Source organism: Rattus norvegicus, chromosome 4 (assembly GCF_021556685.1).
Source record: "Rattus norvegicus strain SHRSP/BbbUtx chromosome 4, alternate assembly SHRSP_T2T, whole genome shotgun sequence".
Taxonomy (NCBI): domain Eukaryota; kingdom Metazoa; phylum Chordata; class Mammalia; order Rodentia; family Muridae; genus Rattus; species Rattus norvegicus.
Window position 1 is genome coordinate 64,540,876 of NC_141537.1, and position 23,587 is coordinate 64,564,462.

The 23,587-nt window shown below is 37.8% G+C and overlaps 1 protein-coding gene across 11 annotated transcripts in view; it reads right to left on the minus strand.

Moving 5' to 3' along the window:
• Cnot4 (CCR4-NOT transcription complex, subunit 4) overlaps positions 1–23,587 on the minus strand; it is a 102,003-nt gene that overhangs the window by 41,783 nt on the left and 36,633 nt on the right. For 6 of the 11 annotated variants that reach the window (XM_087657228.1, NM_001037782.1, XM_087657229.1 and 3 more), the window contains exons 2-7: positions 16,533–16,798; positions 14,531–14,728; positions 6,894–6,980; positions 6,150–6,251; positions 5,390–5,515; positions 1,599–1,723 (exon numbers count right to left, since the gene is read on the minus strand). In XM_087657228.1, coding sequence (XP_087513354.1) covers positions 1,599–1,723; positions 5,390–5,515; positions 6,150–6,251; positions 6,894–6,980; positions 14,531–14,728; positions 16,533–16,706 — 812 coding nt within the window. In that variant the 5' untranslated portion in view covers positions 16,707–16,798. Of the gene's footprint in view, positions 1–1,589; positions 1,724–5,389; positions 5,516–6,149; positions 6,252–6,893; positions 6,981–14,530; positions 14,729–16,532; positions 16,799–23,587 lie in introns of all 11 variants that reach the window. The other 5 variants (XM_087657227.1, XM_087657223.1, XM_087657224.1 and 2 more) reach the window with 1 other exon arrangement.

A 23,587-nucleotide genomic window follows, 5' to 3' on the forward strand; every position in this document is an offset into this window, starting at 1 on the left:
GGCTTCCTTGTTTTCTCTTCTTAGCGCTTGAATTCCACCATTTCAAAGCAATGTAATCATACAGAAAAGTTATTTTTAATAGAACGATGATGTATATAAATGTTGAGTATAGCAGAAATGTTTACTGCAATAATCTCATTTCTTTATCAAGCAGCACAGAAGCAGTAGGTAGTGAGCAATAGCAATGGTTCATCATCTAGAAAGAGTGGTACAAATTATCAAAGGAGAGGGCAAGTTTGTCCAAACCAAAAGCTATGGTTGGATTTAGCTTCTATTCCTAACTTCAACTAAATAAACCTCATATTATTAAATAGAACTTTATGTTTTATGTTGAGTTCTACTTACATATTTATATACATATATCCATTATGTGTAAGTGTATAAAAATAATCATTCACATTTAAATAGTCCTTAATATTTAAGTAATATTCAGAATCAAAGGGCAAAGACATCTGATGCTTTTAAATTCTAAACATACGAATATGTTTGAAGAAAGACTCTAACAATCATCTGTGTAACTCTTATTGATACATTTGAAAGCTGATTATTTTACTAGACTCCAGACTCTACTATTTAAAGCAGAACATTAAAACATCACTTAAAGAATATTTAGGACACAGTAAAATCCCAAAATTATTATTTTGGGATATATAATTTTCTGACAACCTATACCAAAGTACAGTTTAAGATATAAAGATCACTAAATCAGCATGAGATGTTGTACTAAAATTATAAATCTGTTTCAACACTCACTCACTATCTACCACCCAAACCATGTTAGACGTAGAGGACAGGAAGGTTTCTTGTTCCCAGGGGTAAGACTGACCCCTGTGATATTCTCCTCACAGGATTTAACACCATGGCTTCCCTAGACTAAAAAGCTGTGCATACTTGTAACCCAAACACACACTTTCGATAACTACCACTTTCTCTTTTATAATGTTTCCTCCTTTATTATGTCAGGGAGAAACCTTAAATTGGGTAGCAAGAGTGTTCAGTATCTAAGTCTCCTTGTTTCTTTTGCCCTATCCAACATATGGTTCTTATTTTGTACACATTTGAGAAGGCCAAGATTTTGCTATGTAGCCCAGTCTGTGACCTCAAACTTGTAACCCTCCTGCATCAGACTGCTAGGATTAGAGATGTGAGTACTGCACCCAGCTCTCTGATTTCCTTTCAACGCAAAAGGTATCCCCTAGGCTCAGGGTACTCTGTATATAAGAGCCAAAAGTGAAGGCATCAAGAAGATGAAGTGTTAGCAGGGGCAACGAGCAAGAGAAACTCAGACTTAGCCTTGCCTGGTAGTACATGCCTTTAATCCCAGAACTCAGAAGACAGAGGCAGGAGGATCTCTGTGAGTTCAATGCCAGTGAGTTCCAGGCCAATGAAGGCTACTTTAAGAGCCTGTCTCAAAATAAAATCAAATAAAAATCACACTCAGAAACTATGATCTGACATTTCTATATAGTTGAAGACAGTACATAAATGATAGATTTTGTTATGAATTTTGCCTTAAAAAACATACCCAATGAAAAGGATGACAAACAGGAGGAAAGACATCTGAGGATCAATACTTAATCAGTACTTACACATCATACCTTTGTAATGGTGTCACTTTGTTCTTATTCTTATCAACTGAACCCGTAGATAACTGAAGAAAATTGGGATTTAATTTATATAATTCTTGGAGGAGCTTCTGTTCATACTCTTGGTGCTTACCCGCCTAGTAAAAGAAGAAATTAAAACTGCAGTGGGATTCAAAAAGAAAAAGTCTGGAATGAAATGCTTGGTTACTTTCTGAATTATTACAAGTACCATAAACAGAACATTAGTTTTTTTCAGAGTCAAAAGAAACATGAGATGATGCTACTGAACTTGAAGAACAAGTTATTGCAGCCAAGTTAAACTACAGACATCCAGACGCCAAAGCACTCTTTCAGCACCATATGTAAAGAACAAGTTCACACATCAATGCACCAGAAGGCTGTGAGATAGCTCGCTGGGTAAAGGCTCCTGTTGGCAAACCTGACAACCTGAATCTGATCCCTGGAAAACATGTATGGTTGGAGAGCACCAACTCCCACAAGGTATCCTCTGACCGCCACATATGTTGTATGCCACATGTGCATGTACACATGTGCACTCATATACACATAAGTGAATAAATACATATAATAAAAATTTTAAACTTCCAGTTTCTTTTTTATAGCTGAGTTCTCTAATAAGTCACTACTGAGTTTTCTGATGCCCCAGCTACCTTTAACTGTCAACTTGACACAACCTAAAATCTCCTAGGAAGGGAATGCCAAATGAGAGACGGTCCAGATCACAGTGGCCGTGGGCATGTCTATGGGGACTAACTTGCTTGTTAACTGGTATAGAGAGAATGGCCTAGCCCACTATGGACAATACTATTCCTGGGCTACAAAAGGAAACTAGCTATTTATAAGCAGCTCAGCAGGAAAGGAAGTAGCATTACTCCATGAGTTCTTGCCTCAAAGATGAACTAAAACCTATAAGCTGAAAAAACCCTTTCCTCCCATAAGTTGCTTTTGGTCATGCTGTTTGTCAGACCAAGTAGAAGAAAACTAGAACATTTATGATTAAACAAAATTTATCAATAGATGGCTGTACTTAGAGATTAATAGCATAATGAATCCATAGTTTTCTTACATTTTTCTTCCTCTTGACACCAGGTAAAAATGCTATTAATTTGTTTTTATTATCTACTTTCTCCCTACCACAGCAAAATGAAAATTAATATATTAACACTAAACCAGGAGTGAGCAGTTTACAGCCAGTCTCTTGTTTTAGAAACAATGCTTCAATGGGCACAATCTAGTTGCTCATTTATACAATGTATCGACATGCTTTCTTGCTACAATGTGAGAGTGAAGTGTTACAACAGAGATAGTGGAGCACAGTGACAGATGCTACAACAGCCTAGAAATTTTAAGATACTTTATGAGGCTGGCCTTTAAAGAAAACTTGCTGGCACCTGATGTATATACAAAAAAACACCTGTCATTGTAGTTGGGGTAGCTTCCTATCAGAAGTCAATGTCACAAATGGTACAGGAGAAATTAGGTAAAATTCACTAAAGAAGCAAACTGTAAATAAAAGTAAATGACAACAAAACCCCTTCTAAGTGACTTTTTTACCATTGCCTGTGTGTCTTAACTAAAAGGACATTTCATTACTATGGGAATATCAAAGGTTTTAAAACTGTGACTTGAGTATATGTTGTAGCAAAGCGAAAATACAACAGAGTAAATCCAGTAATAAAGGAAGACAGAGTCATCTAACAGAGCACAAACAACTGCACCACCTGCAGCACACACCGAACTGTCCCTACTCTGACACCCACGCTGGTTACTCAGTTTTTAGCTATATATAACAAGATGTTTCTGAGGGTTTCCCATGATATAACTTACTCAAATTCTCTTTCCATATTGAGAAATAGAATTTTAGCAAAGAAACTCTCTATAGAATAAATTTTAAACTTACATAAAAAGAATGTGTTTTGAGAGAGAGAGAATGAGAGAGAAAGAGAATGAGAGAGAGAGAGAGAGAGAGAGAGAGAGAGAGTGTGTGTGTGTGTGTGTGTGTGTGTGTGTGTGTGTGTGTGTGTGTAAATTTTTCATCTTTAAAACATAAACCACCTATAAAACTCTGTCTGTAATCAATACTTCAGGAGTTATGGCTCAGCCTGATTCATAAATGATTATGGTTTCACAAAGGCAGTTAAAATCCTACCACATGCATTTTTCTCCTACTGTTCAATGAAAAATTTACATGGAGATCAACCTGGATTTGGAAATCCTTAGACAAACTTTCAGTGTAATAGCACTGAATAGTGTAAAATCCAATTTGAAATGCTATTTAGATTCAACCTTATCCTGAGAGCTAGGGGCTGACTCGGTGGGCAAAGTGCTGCTGTGCAAACCTGAGGACTGAGTTCAGGACTTGTGTGTGTGTCAAACAAAGCAGAATATGGTTGGAGAAGACAATAGGATACTAGGGACTTCTTAGGTAGTCACTCTCAGATCAACCAAACAGACCCTATCGAGCCATCCAGAAAGACACTCCATGTGTACCTCTAGTACACAGGTACATGCACCTCAATATACACCATACATACATGCATGCACATATACTCAGAAAATGTTTCATTTTGAAAAAAAAATCACTCATAAACAAAACTTTAAAGTACTAACTGAAAAATATGTATTTTGTCTGCCCTGTTGACTATCATTATTTTTAACACTGTTTTTGAATTTCAAAGACAATACTGTTAAGAATCATCAAGTTGTTTATTATAATGGGACTTAATCTGCATTAACTCCAAGTCAAAAGAGACAAAACTTCATGCTGTTTACAATCTGCCTTTAAAGGAGCTCATAAGATTTTCTAGATTGACCTGGAATAAAAAGTAGCAATGAATTCCCCCCACCTTCTGCAAAAGTCCAGCAAAAGATTCAGCAACAATCTGAAGTCCTCATCTACAAAAGGGAACCGCAGCATTGTGCTTTGGTATATTCCTCATTTTAATATGCCGTATGGTCAAGCTTTTTACTTGTAAAAGCATGTTTATACTACAAATTAAAAGGAGACAGGAGAAGAGGAAACGTAAAAAAGAAGATAGGACATTAAGCCTTCAAGTCACCTCTTATAGGACAATGACTACTCTGTAGACACTTTCAATGAAGCTTGAAAATATCAGCATCATTGGGCAGATTATTATTTTCTAGAACACTCTACAGAGAGTAGAAGTAAACCAAAACAAACAAAAGCAACTACTACTACTACTACTACCACTACCACCACCACCACCACCACCACCACCACTACTACTACAACAACAGTTAGTGGTTAGTTAATGGTGGTGGCTTTAATCCCAACACTCAGGAAGCAGAGGCAGGCAGGTCTCTGAGTTTCAAGACCGCCTGGTCTACAGAGTATTTCCAGGATAACCAGGGGCTACAGAGAGAAACCCTGTATCAAAAAACACCCAAACAAACACCCCAACTAATAAATTAGCCTAATTCGTTGGCCCTCATACTGCTGACCTTAAAGTAGACTCCTGGAAGTGTTTGCTGTGGTCAGCTAAGTCTCCTTTTGAGTACATGCTAGCACAGTAAAGACTCTGGAAAAGCTTGTAGCAAATGAATCTGGGGATTTACTAACTTACAAAGTTTTCTAACTAAGGTGACCAGAGTCATTTTATTGTAACCATGTTCACAGAAGAAACATTTTATAAGATGCTTTGGAAAATGCTACTTTAAAGTAATATTGGGTTTTCAAAAACTCAAATCTTTGTCTTTGTCTTTATAATTTTAACTTGAAAAGTCGTTTTGTACTAAGCTGGTTATTCAAATACATTTACTACCTGCATTTCCTCCTTGGTGAAGCTGGCTGCCTCATCCCCCAGTTCGTGCAGATACATGCAGTCGGGCTTCGGGCACTGCATGTTCTTCAGGAAGTAGCTGCAGTACTTTGTTGTGCCTAAGGATGCCTGCAGGAAGAAGACTCGAAATGTGAACTGATACCACAACGTGAATTCCCATGATTACTGTTTTTACTTCATCTAAAATGAGACACAGAGCAAGACATGACTAAGAGCACTAGAAAGCTGAATTATTCCTGATGGACATACTGTAGAGTTTACTTAAGAAAATCTAGAGAAAACAGATATGGTTTCCAGAATTTACAAATTCAACTATTCTCTAGGCACCTGTTTCGTATTTAAGAGGTTCAATACAGAAGAAGAGAAATTCCTTTTTCTAACTCTGTCATCCTCCTTCCACTTATATTGGTTGGGATTATTTGCCCAAACACAAACCAACAAGACAGAACTATTATCTCTCTCTGATGAGAACAGTTCTATTTTCATAAAATAAGAAAAACATGAAAGTCAGATTTTTAAAGAATTGTCTCCTAAATAATGTATAGTCCCAGTAAATAAAATAGGGCCCAGGGTCCTACTAAGTTAATAATAATTTGTATGTCACAGGTTAGTATAGAAACCTAAAAGATCTTGAAAGTAAATGCCTTTGAAGTTACCATTTAAATGCCAGACATGTCTCTGCTTTCCAATCTTACCCCTTCCTCTTAAAAGATAGGAGAAAGAATCAAGAGAAACACATTACCTTTAGTGTCCTGCCATCTACCACCACATTGTTGACACACTGTATTGCTCTGAGAGCATCTTCTGACCGGATATAGGTTACATAAGCACTGGCACTCGGACCCTAAAGCGAAGCACATCCCATTCCACTGTTATTAGTTTCAAATTAATGCTGAAAAAGAAAAGTATTTTACAACCTGCCTACAAAATTCTAAGGGTGTTTTGTTACCACTACTGTTGTTCATAATAATACAATCAATAACAACTACTAACTACAACTATTAGTTTCTGATATAATGTTGTTTCTTTTCCTATCTCATTAAAAGCTGTAAGTAGATTATAACACAAATTAAAAAAAAAAAAAAAACTAGTATCTTACCCCCCTTTTTTTCCCCTCCCTAAAAGTTGCTTGACAGGCTTATCAAAGTTACAAAAAAGTTTAACCTTTCAATATCTAAACTTATTTCTGATTACAAATCATTATCTAATTATCAGGTTGCTTGGTAGCAGGCTAAGTCCCCACCACCACCCTTTAATCCCATCAGTTAGGTTTTGTTTTCTATTGCCCTCTCATTCTGTCAAGTAATTCACTGTAAAACTTGAGAGATCCAATAAACATAAAAGTTCTCCCAACCCACCAAGAGCGGTCACTACACTTTACCCCCTTTGATCCTCAAGCTTTCTGACTGCAGAAAATGTTCCTTCTGACAGCCCAGGTCAAGCCCTGACCTAGGGAGGAAAGGCAAAAATCCCTATTTTGAGTTACCTGTGAGCCTGCATATGATGTGCTATTATTGATGACAACTTTATGTATTTTACCAAACTTCCCAAAATACTCTGGTCGTTTTAAAACCTATAAAAGAAGAAGAAATAAGGCATAACTGTCCCTGCTTTAATCATCTTTATCCTTATAATGGGGACATTCACCATCCCTTGTAAATGAAAAACACAATGGTAATTTTTTTTTTTTTTTTTGGTTCTTTTTTTCGGAGCTGGGGACCGAACCCAGGGCCTTGTGCTTCCTAGGCAAGCGCTCTCACAATGGTAATTTTTAAAACTTCTAATTAATGTAACTACCTCATAAGAGCATTGATGTGGTTAAATTACAGGATTTTTTTTTTTAAATCTAAGAGCTATTCTTTTATGAAACACTCTATAGGAACTAAAACTTATGAAGTTTTGCATTATTATGTTCTAATATTTTCATCAATAATCTATGGGGTATTACCTTCATAAAATTCAACTGTATTGTCACTAAGAGATGATTTTTATGAAGTAGTAATGATCAAAATTATATTCAAGAACAGAGAAAGAACAGGCATAAGTAATGACATTTATATCTCATAAATCTATTGCATATTATATTAAGGCAGTTTTATAAATTCCAAACATGTTAACAATGTCTCCTCAACTTTCCATGTTCTATCACTGTGTGTATAATTCCCTATATCAGTAATTTTACTTTGTAATTGTCTCATAGGTTGTTCCATCCCTGAAATCTTTATGACTAAGTTACATTTGAAACACTTACATGTCTTTGTCTAATTACCTAAGTTACCTCTTACCGTATCTCTCTCGCTACTGTTGTTTTATTGTTTGATTACTACAGTATTCTTTTAGACTTTCTTACAAACTTGCATAACTTTGGTTTAGGTTAATGTGATCGGAATTTTACATGACACAAATTTTTTCTCATGACTTATAATTACCTCAACATTAAATTTTGTTCTTTTCCTAGAACTTTACACACAACAACCTCTTTCTCAATGAACAGTCTATGTTGTACCATTAATTCTTAGCAGTAAACAACTTAATACACACTAATCTCGCTATATTTTGCATATTTACAAATATAATGTTATATACAGCCAATTTTAATGGATTAAAGAGTGGTTACATTGGTTTTCCACATTTTTTCCCCTCTTGACTGACAGAATAATAGTAACTAATGAAATGACACCTTGTCCCCATACTGTTTCAGAGCTAAAAACTGGAGAAGAAAATTGTCTGAGAGGGTTTTCTGGCCAGTAAAATTTGAAACTGAATTCAGTATTCCAGCTGGAAGAATACCAATTCAGTTAACAGCCTCATAGCTAAGATACCTGTTCCCCAAGGCTGCCAGCACGCAGCTGCTGTGCATCAGCAGCTCTTACCGTAGTGAGCTTACAGCAGCAGCTCTCAATGAAGGAAGCCCTGAAGGGGCCACTTTGGAGATCTGTGGAAGTTTTATTTGGAGGAGACTTTAAAGTAAGAAGGAAACACCTCTAGCATTCAGGAGATGAAAGCCAGGGATTCTTCCATGGCTCAAACTAGCCCTACCCAACAGTGGTTCCTGCATACCTTCTGAATGTCCCATAAGACATGCATATAGCTATGAAGCCTGTTTATAGTTAAAAGCTAGAAAGTTCACATTATACCTATTTTCTCGGTTTTGACATAAATTGAATTTATAGGTAATATGTAATTAAGAAGTGACTATACATACTTTGAAATTTTACTAGTTGTTTTACAGAAATCATATCATTTCATGGTACTTAGGTTGCCAAAACATATAAATTTTAACTGCCAAATTTATTGAGTCTACAAATTAGATAAAGAGTGATTTTATAAAACACCATTCCAAGAAATTTAATATTAATACAAATCATTTGAGAGACAAGTTAAAAAAGAAGTTCAGATTCAATAGGTCTAAGGCAGAGCCTAAGAACTGGCACAGTAAATTCCAAAGTGATACTAATGGCCACAGATCACAGGGAGGTTCAAGAATGCCTATGCCCAAGCACTTACATGCAGAAAAGGATTTTTCCTCATTGTTTCCTAGATATATGTTTTGAAATATATAGGGAGAGAGATTATACCATCCAGAATTCATTTCTAACTGTATTAGTGATTATTTAAAACACTGAACTGTTCCAGTTAGTAAGTCTTTTCAAGGAAAGTGGAATGTCTGTTTGAGATTTTGTGCACAGTTTCATTTTTAATCTAAATATCCTGTTCATATGTATACATCTTGACTTGTCTCAGGAGTTCTTCATCCTTGTATTTTTGAAGATATTATATGCATGGATATTTTTATTTTTCTCTTTTATGAAACATATGTTGTCTCCTGAAACTGGAATACAGGTATCCTACCTGCTACAAGAGGATTTAGGGCACACAGGAGATCAAGAGCTTAGACTTGCACAAGGAAACCTGTCTTATTTTCATTAAGACAGAAAAACTGGGGTTGGGGATTTGGCTCAGTGGTAAAGCAAGCGCTTTACCACTGCCTAGCAAGCGCAAGGCCCTGGGTTCGGTCCCCAGCTCCGAAAAAAAGAATAGGAAAAAAAAAAAAAAAAAAAAAAAAAGACAGGAAAACTAGTGGCAATATGTGACCGGGGAGGTGGTCTGTCATAAGACATGCAGGTCCTTACAAGGGATTTGAGTTTTACTGATTGAAAAGTGGAAGAAGGCTATGGAATAGAGTATAGGTTTCTAAGAGTACAGGCAAGGGCAAACTCGGGGACAATTACTTAGGAAGCAGTTGGTGCCTGGGTCAAATGTTCTTGATGGGTCGAGTTAACTCAAGTCATTAAGAAAAAGAAGGGTAATATTTCATTCAAGAGCAGTGGTTTCTGGTTGTATAATGGAAGTGACTTGGGGGCTTTGGGAAGTTAACAATACAAGTCTTTCCCCAAAATATTCGAATTCACCTACTCTATACCACACAAGAATGCACGGTAAAATGCAAATGAATGTGATCTAACAACAACAAAAAAGATGTTTTATACAATATTAGCTTTTTTTTTTTTTTAAAGTGGACAATGAACCATTTTTAGAGTGGAAGACAACTGGTTTAGGGAAATAGTTTCTGGCAAACAACTGGGTATTACACCTTCATGGCAAATAAGATAGAGATACAGAATTACACTGACATGTCCATCTGATAGCCAAAATGGTACATGTCATTCTATTCTTGAAAAACTTCAAAACAGTTCTGCCCTGCCTTCAGAATAAAATGTACACTCCTCAGCACTGTTGGCAAAGCCTTCATAACTAAGTACCACTCAATTTACCCCAACCCCTGAACTCACCCCCTGAACTCTGACCTTCCAAAGACTTCATAAAGAGGGCTTTCTCATTCATAAACACTTGGGCATTCCCTGTGCAGGAAGCACTTTACCCCAAGGACATTGAAGTCCACTGTACCTTCCCAGCAATGGTCTGCTGCTGTCCCTATGTGCCACTAAAGCAATACAGTGCTCCTCACACAAGACTGTTGACTACACATAAGCAGGCACAGTTTTGTATGTTCTGCCTGCTCAGTGTCTTACATAGTGCCTGCATGGCATAGCTAATCAGTAGATTTATCTAGGTGTGGTGGCTCACAAAACAGAAGACTGAGACAGGGATTTTCAAGGGTTCAAGGCAAGTATCAACAATAGACTCTGGTCTCAAAAAAACAAAAACAAAAACTTGGATGTGTACATCAACAACCTAAAATAGGCTTCTACAGCAAAGGAAGTGCAAAAACTTTAAACATCCCATATTAACAGGAACACTAGATTTTGGCTAAACAACTGATTAAACACAGGCAGAAGTATTCTTTGGGGACATAGAATATTCATGGACACTACTAAGAAAAACAAAAGGTGACAATCAGACGCTGCACAAGTAAATAAGGAATGAATTAACAAGGCAGTCATCAGGACAGAATCCACCCAAATAGAAGAACTACCATAACAAACAAGCCACTCAACTGTGTCTGCCTCAGTTTCTAAGTTATAAATAAAATGGTTGTGCAGACTCTTGAATGCTCTCTAGAGCTACCACATACCTGGGATACTACTTGACCTTATTTGCTGCCTCACTAACACTATTAATTCTCAAAGCCGGTCTTAATTAACCTTTTCTTGGGGAGGTTTTTGGGGTTTTGTTTGGTTTAGTATATGTGTTTTCTCTACATATATGTATGCTCACCATGTACATACAGTGCCCTCAGAGCCAGAAGAGGAGTCAGATTCCTGGACTAGAGTTAAAGATGATTGTGAGCCACCATGTAGATGCTGAGAACCAAGCTCGGGTCCTCTGCAAGAGCATTAAATGCTCTTTTTTTTTTTTTTTTTTGGTTCTTTTTTTTCGGAGCTGGGGACCGAACCCAGCATTAAATGCTCTTAATTGCTGAACCATCTCTCCAACCAACTTCTCTTTTCATAAATGCTAGGAATGTGTAAGCATTTGAATTCCATCCCCTCCACTAGCCTGTAAACTTGCTATTGATTAGTCTATGTCTGGCTTGCTACATAATTTATCTTCAGAATCAAACATTGTATATATGCACAAAATTCAAATTTTAATTAGGAATGAATATCTCCATAAACCTGAAATTTAGGACTTTTAAGATATATATAATTACTTCTTAATTGTCATCAAATACCATAGCTCCTAATTTTTTTCTATTGACTAATAAAAGAATACATCTGATACTCTACTTCTAGATGTGGCTCCACATTGCTTCCAATACTAGAGCTAGTTAAACTAAAGATATATAAACAAACTAACAGGAAATTCACACCTAAAAGCTCTCAGATCAAGATGAAAGTCCCAGGAAGTTATCAGTAGCAATTTCAGAAAGGCAAAGTAATTAGGAAGCTAGGAAAAAGTAACAAAGGGACTGAAGTGGGCCAGAGAGCCAGCTCAGCAGGTGAGAGCCAGCTCAGCAGGTGAGAGCCAGCTCAGCAGGTGAGAGCCAGCTCAGCAGGTGAGAGCCAGCTCAGCAGGTGAGAGCCTTTGCTGTGCAACCTGAATTCTGACCCTGGAGCCCAGAAAAAGGCAAGAGAACCAGCTCCACAAAGTTCTTCTATGACCTCCACATCATGAATGTATGCCTGAAGAGCATGCAAGTACGAACACGAACACACACACACACACATACACACACACACACACACACACACACACACACACACACACACACACACACACACACACACAGAGAGAGAGAGAGAGAGAGAGAGAGAGCGCGCGCATTTTCTTAAAGGCAGTGTTGAATGGGACAAAGAGACAAATTAGCACAAAGTTTTAGTCATGTTCAAGGGAAGTGGTCACAGAAGAGGTAGGATTCTGTCTGCCTAAGGAAAGCAGAAAAATGGAAAATTGTGAACAAAAGGGAAGAAGTGATGCTGAGATGATATTGTGGGTCTAAAATGAACTCTTTCCTTAAAATCTCCTTTTCTGTTTAAATTTTTTATTTCTGTTTCTTGAGACAGGATCTTACTTCTTTAGCTCAGGCCTGGCACTCATTAAGTAGCCAGGTTAGCCTCAAACCCTCCTGCTTTAATATCCTGAATGTTCAAATTATAGGTATAAATTTTTGACCAACCCCTTTGCAAAGAAGAAGGTTTGTAAACATTATCCATTTTCCCTGGACCTGGAATCCTAGAAATTCTTTGTGTGCTAACAGCAGAGGGCAGGAGAGGGGAGTGCATATGAACCATGGCACATGTGTGGAGGCCAGAGGACACAAGTATCCTTTTTGTAGAGTTAATGCTCTCCTTCTACAATTACAGGGGGCTAGGAGCTGAATTCAGGTCATAACGGTTCCACGGCAAGCACCCTTACTCCTTGAGCCATCCTGCTGATCCAGATCCTAGTAATTGAGTTGTATCCATTTCTAATCCTCATGAGATTCTTCAAAGTAACAGCTCCACAAGATTCTCCTCTATTGATTCAGAGGATTTTAAAGCCTTAGAACAAGCTCATCAACCAGTAAATATATTCACAAGAAGAGACAGTAGGTTCAGTTACGATTAGATATGAAGTTAGGCCTGTTCTGCAACCTATAGATATGAAAACTATGGCCTAGTCAGTGGTCACTTTCCTGCTGGATTCATAACTGAATGGATTACTGGGAGGTGGTACAAGTCATATGAAATGGGTCCCATGCAGATGAAGTGGGTCTCTGAGGTATACCTTTGAAAGCTATCTTGTTCCCAGCCTTATTCTGTCAGTCTTTCTGTCTTTCCACTGCCTGAAATGAGTAGCCTCTTCTGTCACAGCTTCTGACAGGATGATCTATCTAACCTTAGGCCCATAGTAATGGAGCTAGCTAACAATGGACTAAAACTCAGACAGAAAGGATGAGCCGAAATAAATCTTGTTTTAAGTGCCCTCCACTACCCAACTAGGTATTTGTCACAGTTAGTAGAAAGCTGTTGGGAATGGCCTAAGAAAACGCTCAACTATGGAGCTAATCCCTAGCATTATGATGAACACTACCTCAAACTCACTTCAAGGACTCATTTTAGAAGACTCCGAATTCAGCTCTGAAGCAAACATTCTGGTTGACACGAGGTTCAATTTTCCTTCCCAACAATCTTGTAAGTCTTCCATGATATAGTGGAATTAAAAATTAACAAATGCATATGCAAAGCCCACAAGAAAGCATGAGCTCAGAGTAAGTTTGATAAGCCTAACTGAAGGAGAAAAGAGAAAGGTTAAGAGCCATCAATCAGGGAACTGAACCACAAAGAACTTCATCTCTCATTTTACTTAGTCAAATTCTCCTTCTTTCCCTAAAATTTGCTTAGAATGACAAATGTACAGAATGACAATATGGTACAGCAGTTCTGAATGAACAAGTTATTACTTGGGGAGCATTGAGATAGCTCAGCTGTTAAAGGCACTTGCTCTTGGGCCTGCTGACCTGAGTTTGACCCCAGAACCCACACAGTAGAAGGAGAGGAGTCCTGCAAACCCACCTTCTGACCTTCACACACACACTGAGACACATGCACACTCCAACTTCAACAGCTGGTTAAGACTTATTAGGTTCAAGTAACTTTGTCTTCAATTTCTTGGTTCACACAGGCACAGGAAAGGGAAAGGGAAGAAAAACAAACAAACAAAAATACCCCCAAAACTATTCACAACTCACATTAGCCATAGGGTGACAGGATCATTATCCAATTTCACAAGCTACCAACACAAAACGATTTTTGGTTCAATCCCTTAGTTTCACAATTGTGGAAACTGAAACCCAGAAAGATTAATGTATGCCTAAGATCACAACTGGTCATTGGCTTTTTGTTGTTTTGAGACAGGGTTTCCCTGTGTAGTCCTAGCTGTCCAGGAACTCGCTCTGTAGACTAGGCTGGCCTCAAACTCACAGAGATTTACCTGCCTCAGCCTCCCAAGTGCTGGGATAATAGGAGTGCACTACCACCACCTAGCTTTGGCCACTGGTTTGTAACATTTATTATTATTATTATTATTATTATTATTATTATTATTATTATTATTATTATTCAGACTTTCTAAAAAAATTTATTATATTCAGAAGAGTCTTACAATTTATCAGGGCCAACTATTATTTTCAAATAAGCCGGGCAAACACACTGATGGTGAAAGCAGAAGAGGACTTACTTCTGGGTCTGCTAGGCGCTGTGACAGACCTACGACAAATACAAGGTTTTTTTGTACAACACGTACACTAGCCAAATGTTTTCGATTTTCTGAGATTTTCTGTTTTCTCTCATTTTGTTTCTGTTTTTTCTCATTCTTTATCCTTTGCAATTCTTCCTGGGAAAGTGGTTTATAAACTGCTGGGTCTTCTGGATATGGCTATAAGTATAACAAACAAGATAAAGTCAACATTAAATAAAGAAAAAAACTGAACAAATGATAAATATCCAATTCTAAATAGCAGGTGTGTGATTCTTAGTTTCCCTTCTTCTGACAATTTCAACAGCTTTAAATTATATTTTTATTTAATAAAACTTAAAAGTTCTAAAACTTATTTTTTAAAGCTTAACAGAGTCCACATTGAACACAAATGTCAAAACAACAAAACCCAACTACTTGATTCTGGTATTCCCTTAACACCTTACTAAGATGCTGTGTGAAAGGACAAAGTAATTCTTTCAACAAAACATGGATTTGTATATATTATAGTCAACAAATATTTAAGTCATATGCTTGTTTGTATGTGCAGGTATGTGTACATGTGTGGAAGCCTCGACCTCATTCTCTGGCGCAGAGTTTCTCACTGACTCTGAAGCCCACCAGTGGCTCTCCTAGCAGGGCAGCAAGCACCAGGATCCTCCCCTAACTCAGACTTTTACATGGATGCTCGGGCTCCCACATCCTCAGCCCATATCCTTTTTTTTTTTTTTTTCTTTTTTTTTTTTTTGGAGCTGGGGACCAAACCCAGGGCCTTGCGCTTAGAGGCAAGCGCCCTACCACTGAGCTAAATCCCCAACCCCCTATATCTTTTTTGATTCTGTTTTTTGTCTTTAAATATATTCCTAATCTAATAGGAAGAAAGATGGAACATAAATATTTAGACTCTGGCTCAAGAGTTCAAATTTACTTCTAATATTACCTGGTCATAAGCACTTAAATAACTCAGTCCCTAAGCCTTAGTATTCTCAAGTATAAATTACAAATAATCCTAATAACTGATATAAAGATTAAATAATACTCATAAAACAATTATCATTGTGCCCTCAAAAAACACTAGCAATCTCTGTATGTTCTCGTCTTTTTTATTCTCGGGATGGCAGTCTTTTCCTTGTTTCAGTTAATATTAGAGCCACTGGAGGAACAGTAAGACGGAGTCAGAGAGCCAGGCTTCCAATCCAGCCAACCTGGTAAAACCTTATGTCCATTCTGACTCAGCCTTCTCATCTGTAAACTGAGTCACATGTAACAAGAGGGTTTCCGCAGAAGTAAAAAGTTAATGACTAAAATATGTCCCACTTGAATAAGTACTAAAGAGTCAGTTATCAGCACTACTAATCATGCAATAAATAAAAGGCAATTACTTGAATGAAGCAAAGCTCCCCGGATGATGTGAGGACTGATTTCCAATGGTAATCTGACACCCCTCGGGGCATGTCTCTAACAGTGTTTCCAGAAGGGATTGAGGAAGGAAGGCCCGTTCTAATGTGGGTGGCACTGTCCCGTGGGCTAGGATGCACAATTAAATAAGGAGGGCAAAGGTAACTGAGTGCCAGAATGCCCCTTTCTGCTTCCTATCTCTGGTAAACACCTCTCCTGTTTGGTACTAGAAAACTAAAGCGAAATCACCTCACGCATAAATACAGATGTTTTTCTACTTCCATATTATCATATCCAAAATCATAAGCTTTTTACCACTCATCTTAGTCAGTAAGCATCAAGACTGTGTCTATCTCCACTGTCAGAGAGATTATATGACTTTACTGATGTCAGATAGCTAGTTAACACAGCAAAGGCCTGACCCTGACTCTCAATCCACTGTTCTTTCTACTTCATCATATCTTAAAGATCGAACAATGTTTGTTTTAAAACCAGTCACTTATACTCATAGGGAAAGAATCAGACAATTAATACTGGACAGTCAAAAAACCTATAAAGCAGAAGAAAGTTGGTGTGAAGCACTTACCTTTCTACATGCAGGACAAAGCCCATTCTCATCAGTGCGGATTCGATGCCAACAAAATCGGCAAATCTGGTAGCCACAGGTGCAAGGGAAAAAGTTAATATCGTCTATTTCCAAGGGCTCCATGCAAAGAGGGCATTCCACAGGGTCTTCCTTTGCATCAGGACTGCGAGACATTTTCACGTTTATTTGACAGCAGCAAAAGTTTATAATAATTTAAGGGAGAAGGTAATTCAGCACTGAGAGCTAATATATAGAACTCTGAAGACCTGCAAGAAAAGAAATAAAAAACAAACATACCATTCACTACAGGAAAAATACTAACTTTTTACTAAAATCAAGGATAGACTTAAGAAAATTTCTGTATATCAAAGAAAAAAGAACTGGCATTCAGTTTCAGATGCAAGAGAAATGTAAAAGAATTCCTGTTTTGTTTTGTTTTGTCCAGCTATGACATCTAATGCTGATCTAAACACTGTTTATAACACACTTTATGAAAATAAAAAAGATGCATCTTCAGCTTTAAGATAACCCTGAGATCAATGATATGGCTCTGTAGGTAAAAATCACTTGCTGTGAGAGCCCGCTGACCCAAATAAGCCTGCAATCCCCAGAGTTGGCAGGGGAGAAAGGCAACTCCATAAAGTTTTCCTTTGACCTTTGACACATACACCATGGCATGTGCATGCCAGTATACTCATTCTCTTTCATAATAATAATAAAAAGTTTAAAACCATGCACATTGAACTATTTAACTTTCACTTAAAAGCTAATTAATACTGTCATCTATCTAAAGGAACATAACAGTTATGATATGCCAAAATATATCACAATTTACAAAAGGGACCAATAAAAATGTGATTTTATCACTTATAATTACATACTAATATCATCTGGTTTTGCCAGAAAGATATAGTTTGAAACTAAACAAGCATAGCATAACTGTTTACAACTATGTAATACTATGCCAGTAAAAAGAAACTGCTGAGCAAACAGATTTATAAAACATTCCTATAGTAAGTGCTACAAAAAGCCTGTAAGAAATCAGAGAACAAATAGATCTTTCTATTCAAATCATGCTTTGTGAAATGTGAATTCTTTTTAAGTTATGGAGCCACAGTTAACAATTCCATACTAAAAGTATGTTGAAATCACTATTTGCCTATCAACTGGAAAAGCTGTAAACTAATCTACATCTTGATGTAATTCCTCATCAGAATCACATCACAATGGTTTAAAAACCACAGACAAGGGGCTGGGGATTTAGCTCAGTGGTAGAGCGCTTACCTAGGAAGCACAAGGCCCTGGGTTCGGTCCCCAGCTCCGAAAAAAAGAACCAAAAAAAAAAAAAAAAACAAACCACAGACAAAATATGACAAGTGCTTCTAAAAGTTACACTGAAGAGTATATGAGAATAGCCGACATTTTTTGAGGGAAAATATGATGATTAGCCCTATCAGATACTCAACTGTCCTGGATGAAGCTGAAACTTCTTACTACACAAAGGTAGAGAAAACATCCAAGAAACTAAAAACTAAGAAATAGGTCCATGAATAAATAATATTTTAATTTTTAACAGAAATTACACTACAAATCAATATGGATGGGATGGAGCATTTTATAAACAGTAAGAAGCACTGGTACGTTTCTAACTCATGCTATAATAAAATAAACCCCTGTGCAGTAGTGGCACAAGTCTTTATCCCAGCACTGACGTCTCAAGAGTTCAAAGCCAATCTCGTCTACACACAGAGTTCCAATGATAGCCAGGGCTACACAGACAATGTGTCTCAAAAATCCAAAAACAAATGAACAAACAAACAAATAAAGTAATACCCAAAGGTGACTGAACACTTATCTGGTATAGTATAAAGTACTAAAATGTTAGAAAAACAAATAGGCGGGTTTTTCTTCCCTGACTTAAGCCCAGTTCATCCAAAATGAGATCCCATAAAAATACAGTTGACTTACTAACATGAAAAGAAGAAAACAAAATTAAAGGTAAGTAACCTAGGTTCCATTTATATCACCCCACAGTAGCTCTGAAACATCCATAATTCTAGTTCTAGAGGATCCAATACCCTCTTCTGGCTTTTTTTTTTTTTCCTTTTCTTTTTTTCGGAGCTGGGGACCGAACCCAGAGCCTTGTGCTCGCTAAGCAAGTGCTCTACCGCTGAGCTAAATCCCCAACCCCCCTCTTCTAGCTTTTGAGGGCACTAAGCACACATGAAATCTTTAAAAGTAGACAGACAGACAGCAAGTAGATAAAGTCCTTTATAAATTTAATATTTCATACTGCCTATGAAAGAAGCTTTTCTACATAAATATTTACATATACCAAGCATTATATTATGTTCGACAATCATTATAACTAACATATTGCCAACATGGCACCCACCAAAGGGGAGATGATTAGTAATCAGATGCAGCACTTAGGCTGGGCACGTTTAGCATCCCAGCACAGTAAGCAGAGATAGGGTGGTACAAGAATGCTGCTATGGGCCATCTAGGGCTACAGTGTGAAAACCTGGCTTTCAAAAAAAATAAAAATAAAAAAGAAAGACACAGCAACTCAGTAAATTTGTTTAAGTTGACTTAGAAAGAAATCTATTCCTTATTAAGGCTTTAAAAAGAACAAGTTAGAGAATTACTAACTCTTTCTATATAAGCCCTGTATGTGTAATATAAATTTGGCTTGAATTAAAAGACTGCACATACTTATATTGCACTACAGATACAGACTGCAAATTACAGCTCTCTAGAACTATGTCTGAAGGAATGAAAACCCTAAAGAAGTGACTCAGCAGAAATGCATGCAAATATTATGTTATTTATTCATAGAGTCAGAGATAGTTTGCTTCCTCTTCAAATGTTCTTTTATTTTTGAAGTTTTAGAAATGAATACATGCTTTTTTAGGAAGAAAAACATTAAAACTTTATAACTAACAAACAAAAATAAATGATCGTTGAGATCAAAACCAAACCAACCCAAACCAAAAAGCAAACCCGTAACTGACAATCCACATCGGCAAGTCCCTATTCTGAGGACTCTCAGAAGGCAGCTAGGAATTTAAGAAATTAAAGGCTAAGCTTGATGAAAGTATTATTGATAATATAAATGAAATCTGCACAGAATTAAAGCAAAGATTAATAAATGTGGTACTAATTAGCTTTCTATCACAATCGTGCAAGTTAAAGAAAGAGAGCTGCTTGTGTCTGTTATTTTCAATTCAGAAAAAAAATAAATAAATAACAGGTGGATCCCAGAGAAAGAATATAACGGAAGGGCAAGCCTGTAAGCATGGAACCAACCCTGTACTTGAAAGAAATGTGTCCAGGGAGCGACAATTTTTTCCTTGGTTAGTCTGGACTTACAAATGTGTTCGTACAGTATTGTTGCTTATATCAATTGACAGTTTATCAGTAGCCATGAACACAATGGAAAATATTGATTCATGAAGAAACACTAAATATGGACATGCCTGTAGTCACAAAAACTTGAGAAACTGAAGCCCGGAGGATTTTTGAGACAAAGAGTTCAAGAGAAGCAACTAGTGAGATATGGGGTGGGGATGGGAGCTGCCATGAAGGGGGGTGTGCTAAAGCAGGGGGGCCGCGTTGAATTCCAGGCCAGCCAGGCTACATACAAAAGTCAAACTGTCTCACATCGGGGTATCAATAGCCCTAACCTGAACCTCCAAGCAGTTTTTGTTTATTTTAAACCATGCTAAACACAGTTAAATTCAACCTCTTTCTTCATCCAAATCTCTCACCAGTCACTCAGTTTCTATCACCTCTACAATTCCTTCTTTTTAGTAAGTGATCACTGTAGAGCAATCCATCTTTGATTATAACTGACATCCTCTCCCCGCTGAAATGACAGGAGAATGAACACTGTTTCATAGGCAAGTCTACCTTTTCAACTGTTTTGTCTGAGTAAACCACAGAAGGGGAAATGAAGAAATGTAACCTTAGAACAGAATTCATAAAATAGCAAAAATAAGGTTATCTACTTGTGATTTTTAATACAGAACTGAAAATAGGCTTTAAAAGTTGGTAAGCATACAGAATCAAATTTACATATGGAAGTTTGACGGAATGTTCCGTTTTATTAGATTTCTGGATATACTGTTAGGCAATCATTTAGGATAAAATTAAATAATAAAATGTTTAAGAGACCTAAAACACAGAAAAGCTATTAATCCTTTAAAAATAAAGAAAATGTTTTTATTTTCCTAATCTTTCTATTGTGACTCAGTAAAATCTAAAATGTTAAGTTTTATTGCATTAAACTAAAATAATGAGACTGGAGAGATGGCTCAGTGGTTAAGAGCACTGGCTGCTCTTCCAAAGGACCAGGGTTCAATTCCTAGCAACCACATGGCAGCTTACAACTATTTGTAACTCCAGTTTCAGACACACATGCAGGCAATATATCAAAGTATAAAATAAAACTAAATTATTAAACCTTCTGTTCTATGCAGGACTAATTCATTGTACTACCAATAAAAGATGCTTCCTGAGAGGGCCAACCAATGCAATGTGGCTCAAGTGAGCGGGAACAACAGGGATAAGCTAGTATGTGGGGGAGAGACGGGCAAAAAAGAGAAGCGAAATGGTTTCTGCACTATGAAGGGAGGCAGAACTGGAGATGTGAGGGTAGGGAGGAACACCCTGTGAGTAGCTTGAGTTGAGACCATGGTGATGTTCTGGCCCATGCTGCTGCCAAGGGCCATGTCTGGATCTGGGGCCTTGCAGCAGCAGAGGTCTATAACTATTGAAGACCAAGGGAATGTCCCTGATCTGGGCCATCACCTGGGACTATGTTGATGTCCAAGGACTGTGCAGAGTTGGGCCCAACCCACGCATGGGCGGTGCAGGAGAGTTGGCCCCACCCCTTGCCTGGACAATGCAGAAGATTTGGCCCCAGCTTGAGCAGGAGAGCTGGCCCTGCCCCTCAAAAACTATAGTATTCAAGAGGGCTGGTCTCGCCCTGCATTTGGGCTGGTGTAGGCTCAGGAGAAATTGACCCCTCCGCCTCACTGCCTTCAGCAGGCAGGAGAGCTGGCCCCACTCCTTGCCTACTACAGTAATCAGGAGGGCAGGCCCCACACTTCACCTGGGGAGCACACACATGAGCTCTACATCCCTCACTTGGGCATCCTGGGAGAGCTAGCCCTAAGAGAGTGAGAGAGGGTAAGCTGGGCCTGCCTCTCCCTGGCCTCTCAGTGGCATAGGGGTGGGAGAGCTGATCCTGGTAGCATAGGCCCAGGAGAGCTGGCCAGCTGACCAACTCAGCTCCCACCCAGACCCAGATCCAGGGCTTTTTTTTTTTTTTTTTGGTTCTTTTTTTCGGAGCTGGGGACCGAACCCAGGGCCTTGCGCTTCCTAGGTAAGCGCTCTACCACTGAGCTAAATCCCCAGCCCCAGATCCAGGGCTTTGATTCACCTCATCCCAACATCTCTCTACCCCATCTATGAACAGCTGGGGGCTGGTCCTGCAAAACTAAAGCTGCAGGATCTTAATGACACAGGACAATGAGGACCCAGTATTGATAGTATAGACACCAGAGGCCTCAAACCAAACCAATGACTCAGTGCAACGAACATTTGTAATTAAACTGTTTGGGCAAAGGGGTATATACTGGTGACTCACCACAGCTTTCGCTTTCATGACAAGATTTTTGTATGTTCTTTTTTTCCTTTTGGAGGGAATTTGCAAGGATAGTATGAGGCTATAGAGGTGACAAGGATATGGAGGGACAAGGAGAGTGGAATTGAATTGCCTGGTGTGAATTCATGAAGAATAGAAGGGGGACGGGGGGTTGTTTACCAAATTTATATTCACATACAAAGTCTCAAAAGTCTCAGAAGAGAATGAATACATCAGAGTGCTTCCAACAGTATCTAGGTGTGTATGTGTGTGTGTGTGTGTGTGTGTATGTATGTATGTATGTATGTATGTATGTATGTATGTTTATATGCTTAAAGTACCCCTGCGGAGACGACAGAAGAATTATTGAAAGAATAAGGCCTGCCTGGGCTACAGGAGATGAAAGTCTCAAACACCAAAAGAAAACTTTTCTCTAAACATAATAGCCAGAAGTTGTGTACAATCCTATAATGCTAGCACCTGAGAGGCTGAGACCAGGCTGGACAGCAAGGAAGTCTCAAAACCAAAACCCTAAGGCTATTATGGCACAGAGATTCAGGATTTGCCTAACATACCCAAGGCCCTGGGTTTTACCCCAGCATAACAAAGCTAATTAAAGCAAAGCAAAACAAAACAAACCACAAAAACCAAGCAAGCAAATAGAAAAATAAGGGCTACTTATACCAAAAATCTAGATGGATTCTAATTGTGAGACACATTATTTGTCCATCAACATCCATCCCCAAATAAAAGAAGTAGAGAGAAAGCTTTAAGTTCACAGTAATGCAAACCTATTCAACCAGGTCAAGTGTATAAAGGAATAGTAAATACATGGCTTTTATTATTTTTTAAAAGCACTACCATTGAGAAACAGCATCCACATCGATTGGCTCACAGGCTTCTTTAGTTCTAGGAGATCTATTACTCTCCTCTAGTCTCCATGAGTAGCCACACACATGTTCACATACACACAAATAAGTAATAAATCTTTCTGCCAATCTTGGTGACATGTGCCTTTAATCTCAGCACTTGGGAAGGAAAATGCCATCCTGGGATTTCAAGGATGGCTTGGGAGACCTTGACTCAAAAAACAGCAGCTAAAGAATTTTGGTGGTACAAAGGAAAGTAAATTAAAAATGAAATATAAACAGTGAGAAAAGAAAATGAAGGTCTGGAAAACAAGTTTTAATAAAAAAAGTTACACAGTAGTGAGTTTGAAATCATGAAGGAAAATACTAGGTTTAAATAAAAAGAAAATGGTTTAATTGGTAAAGTAATATTAGTTCTAATATTAATACTATTACTTTTGTGATATAATTATAGTCTTCCCATGTTAAAAATCATATTTCATTACATTACTATAAAACTACAGTGTACTAATGAAGATAATTAAAGAATGAAACCA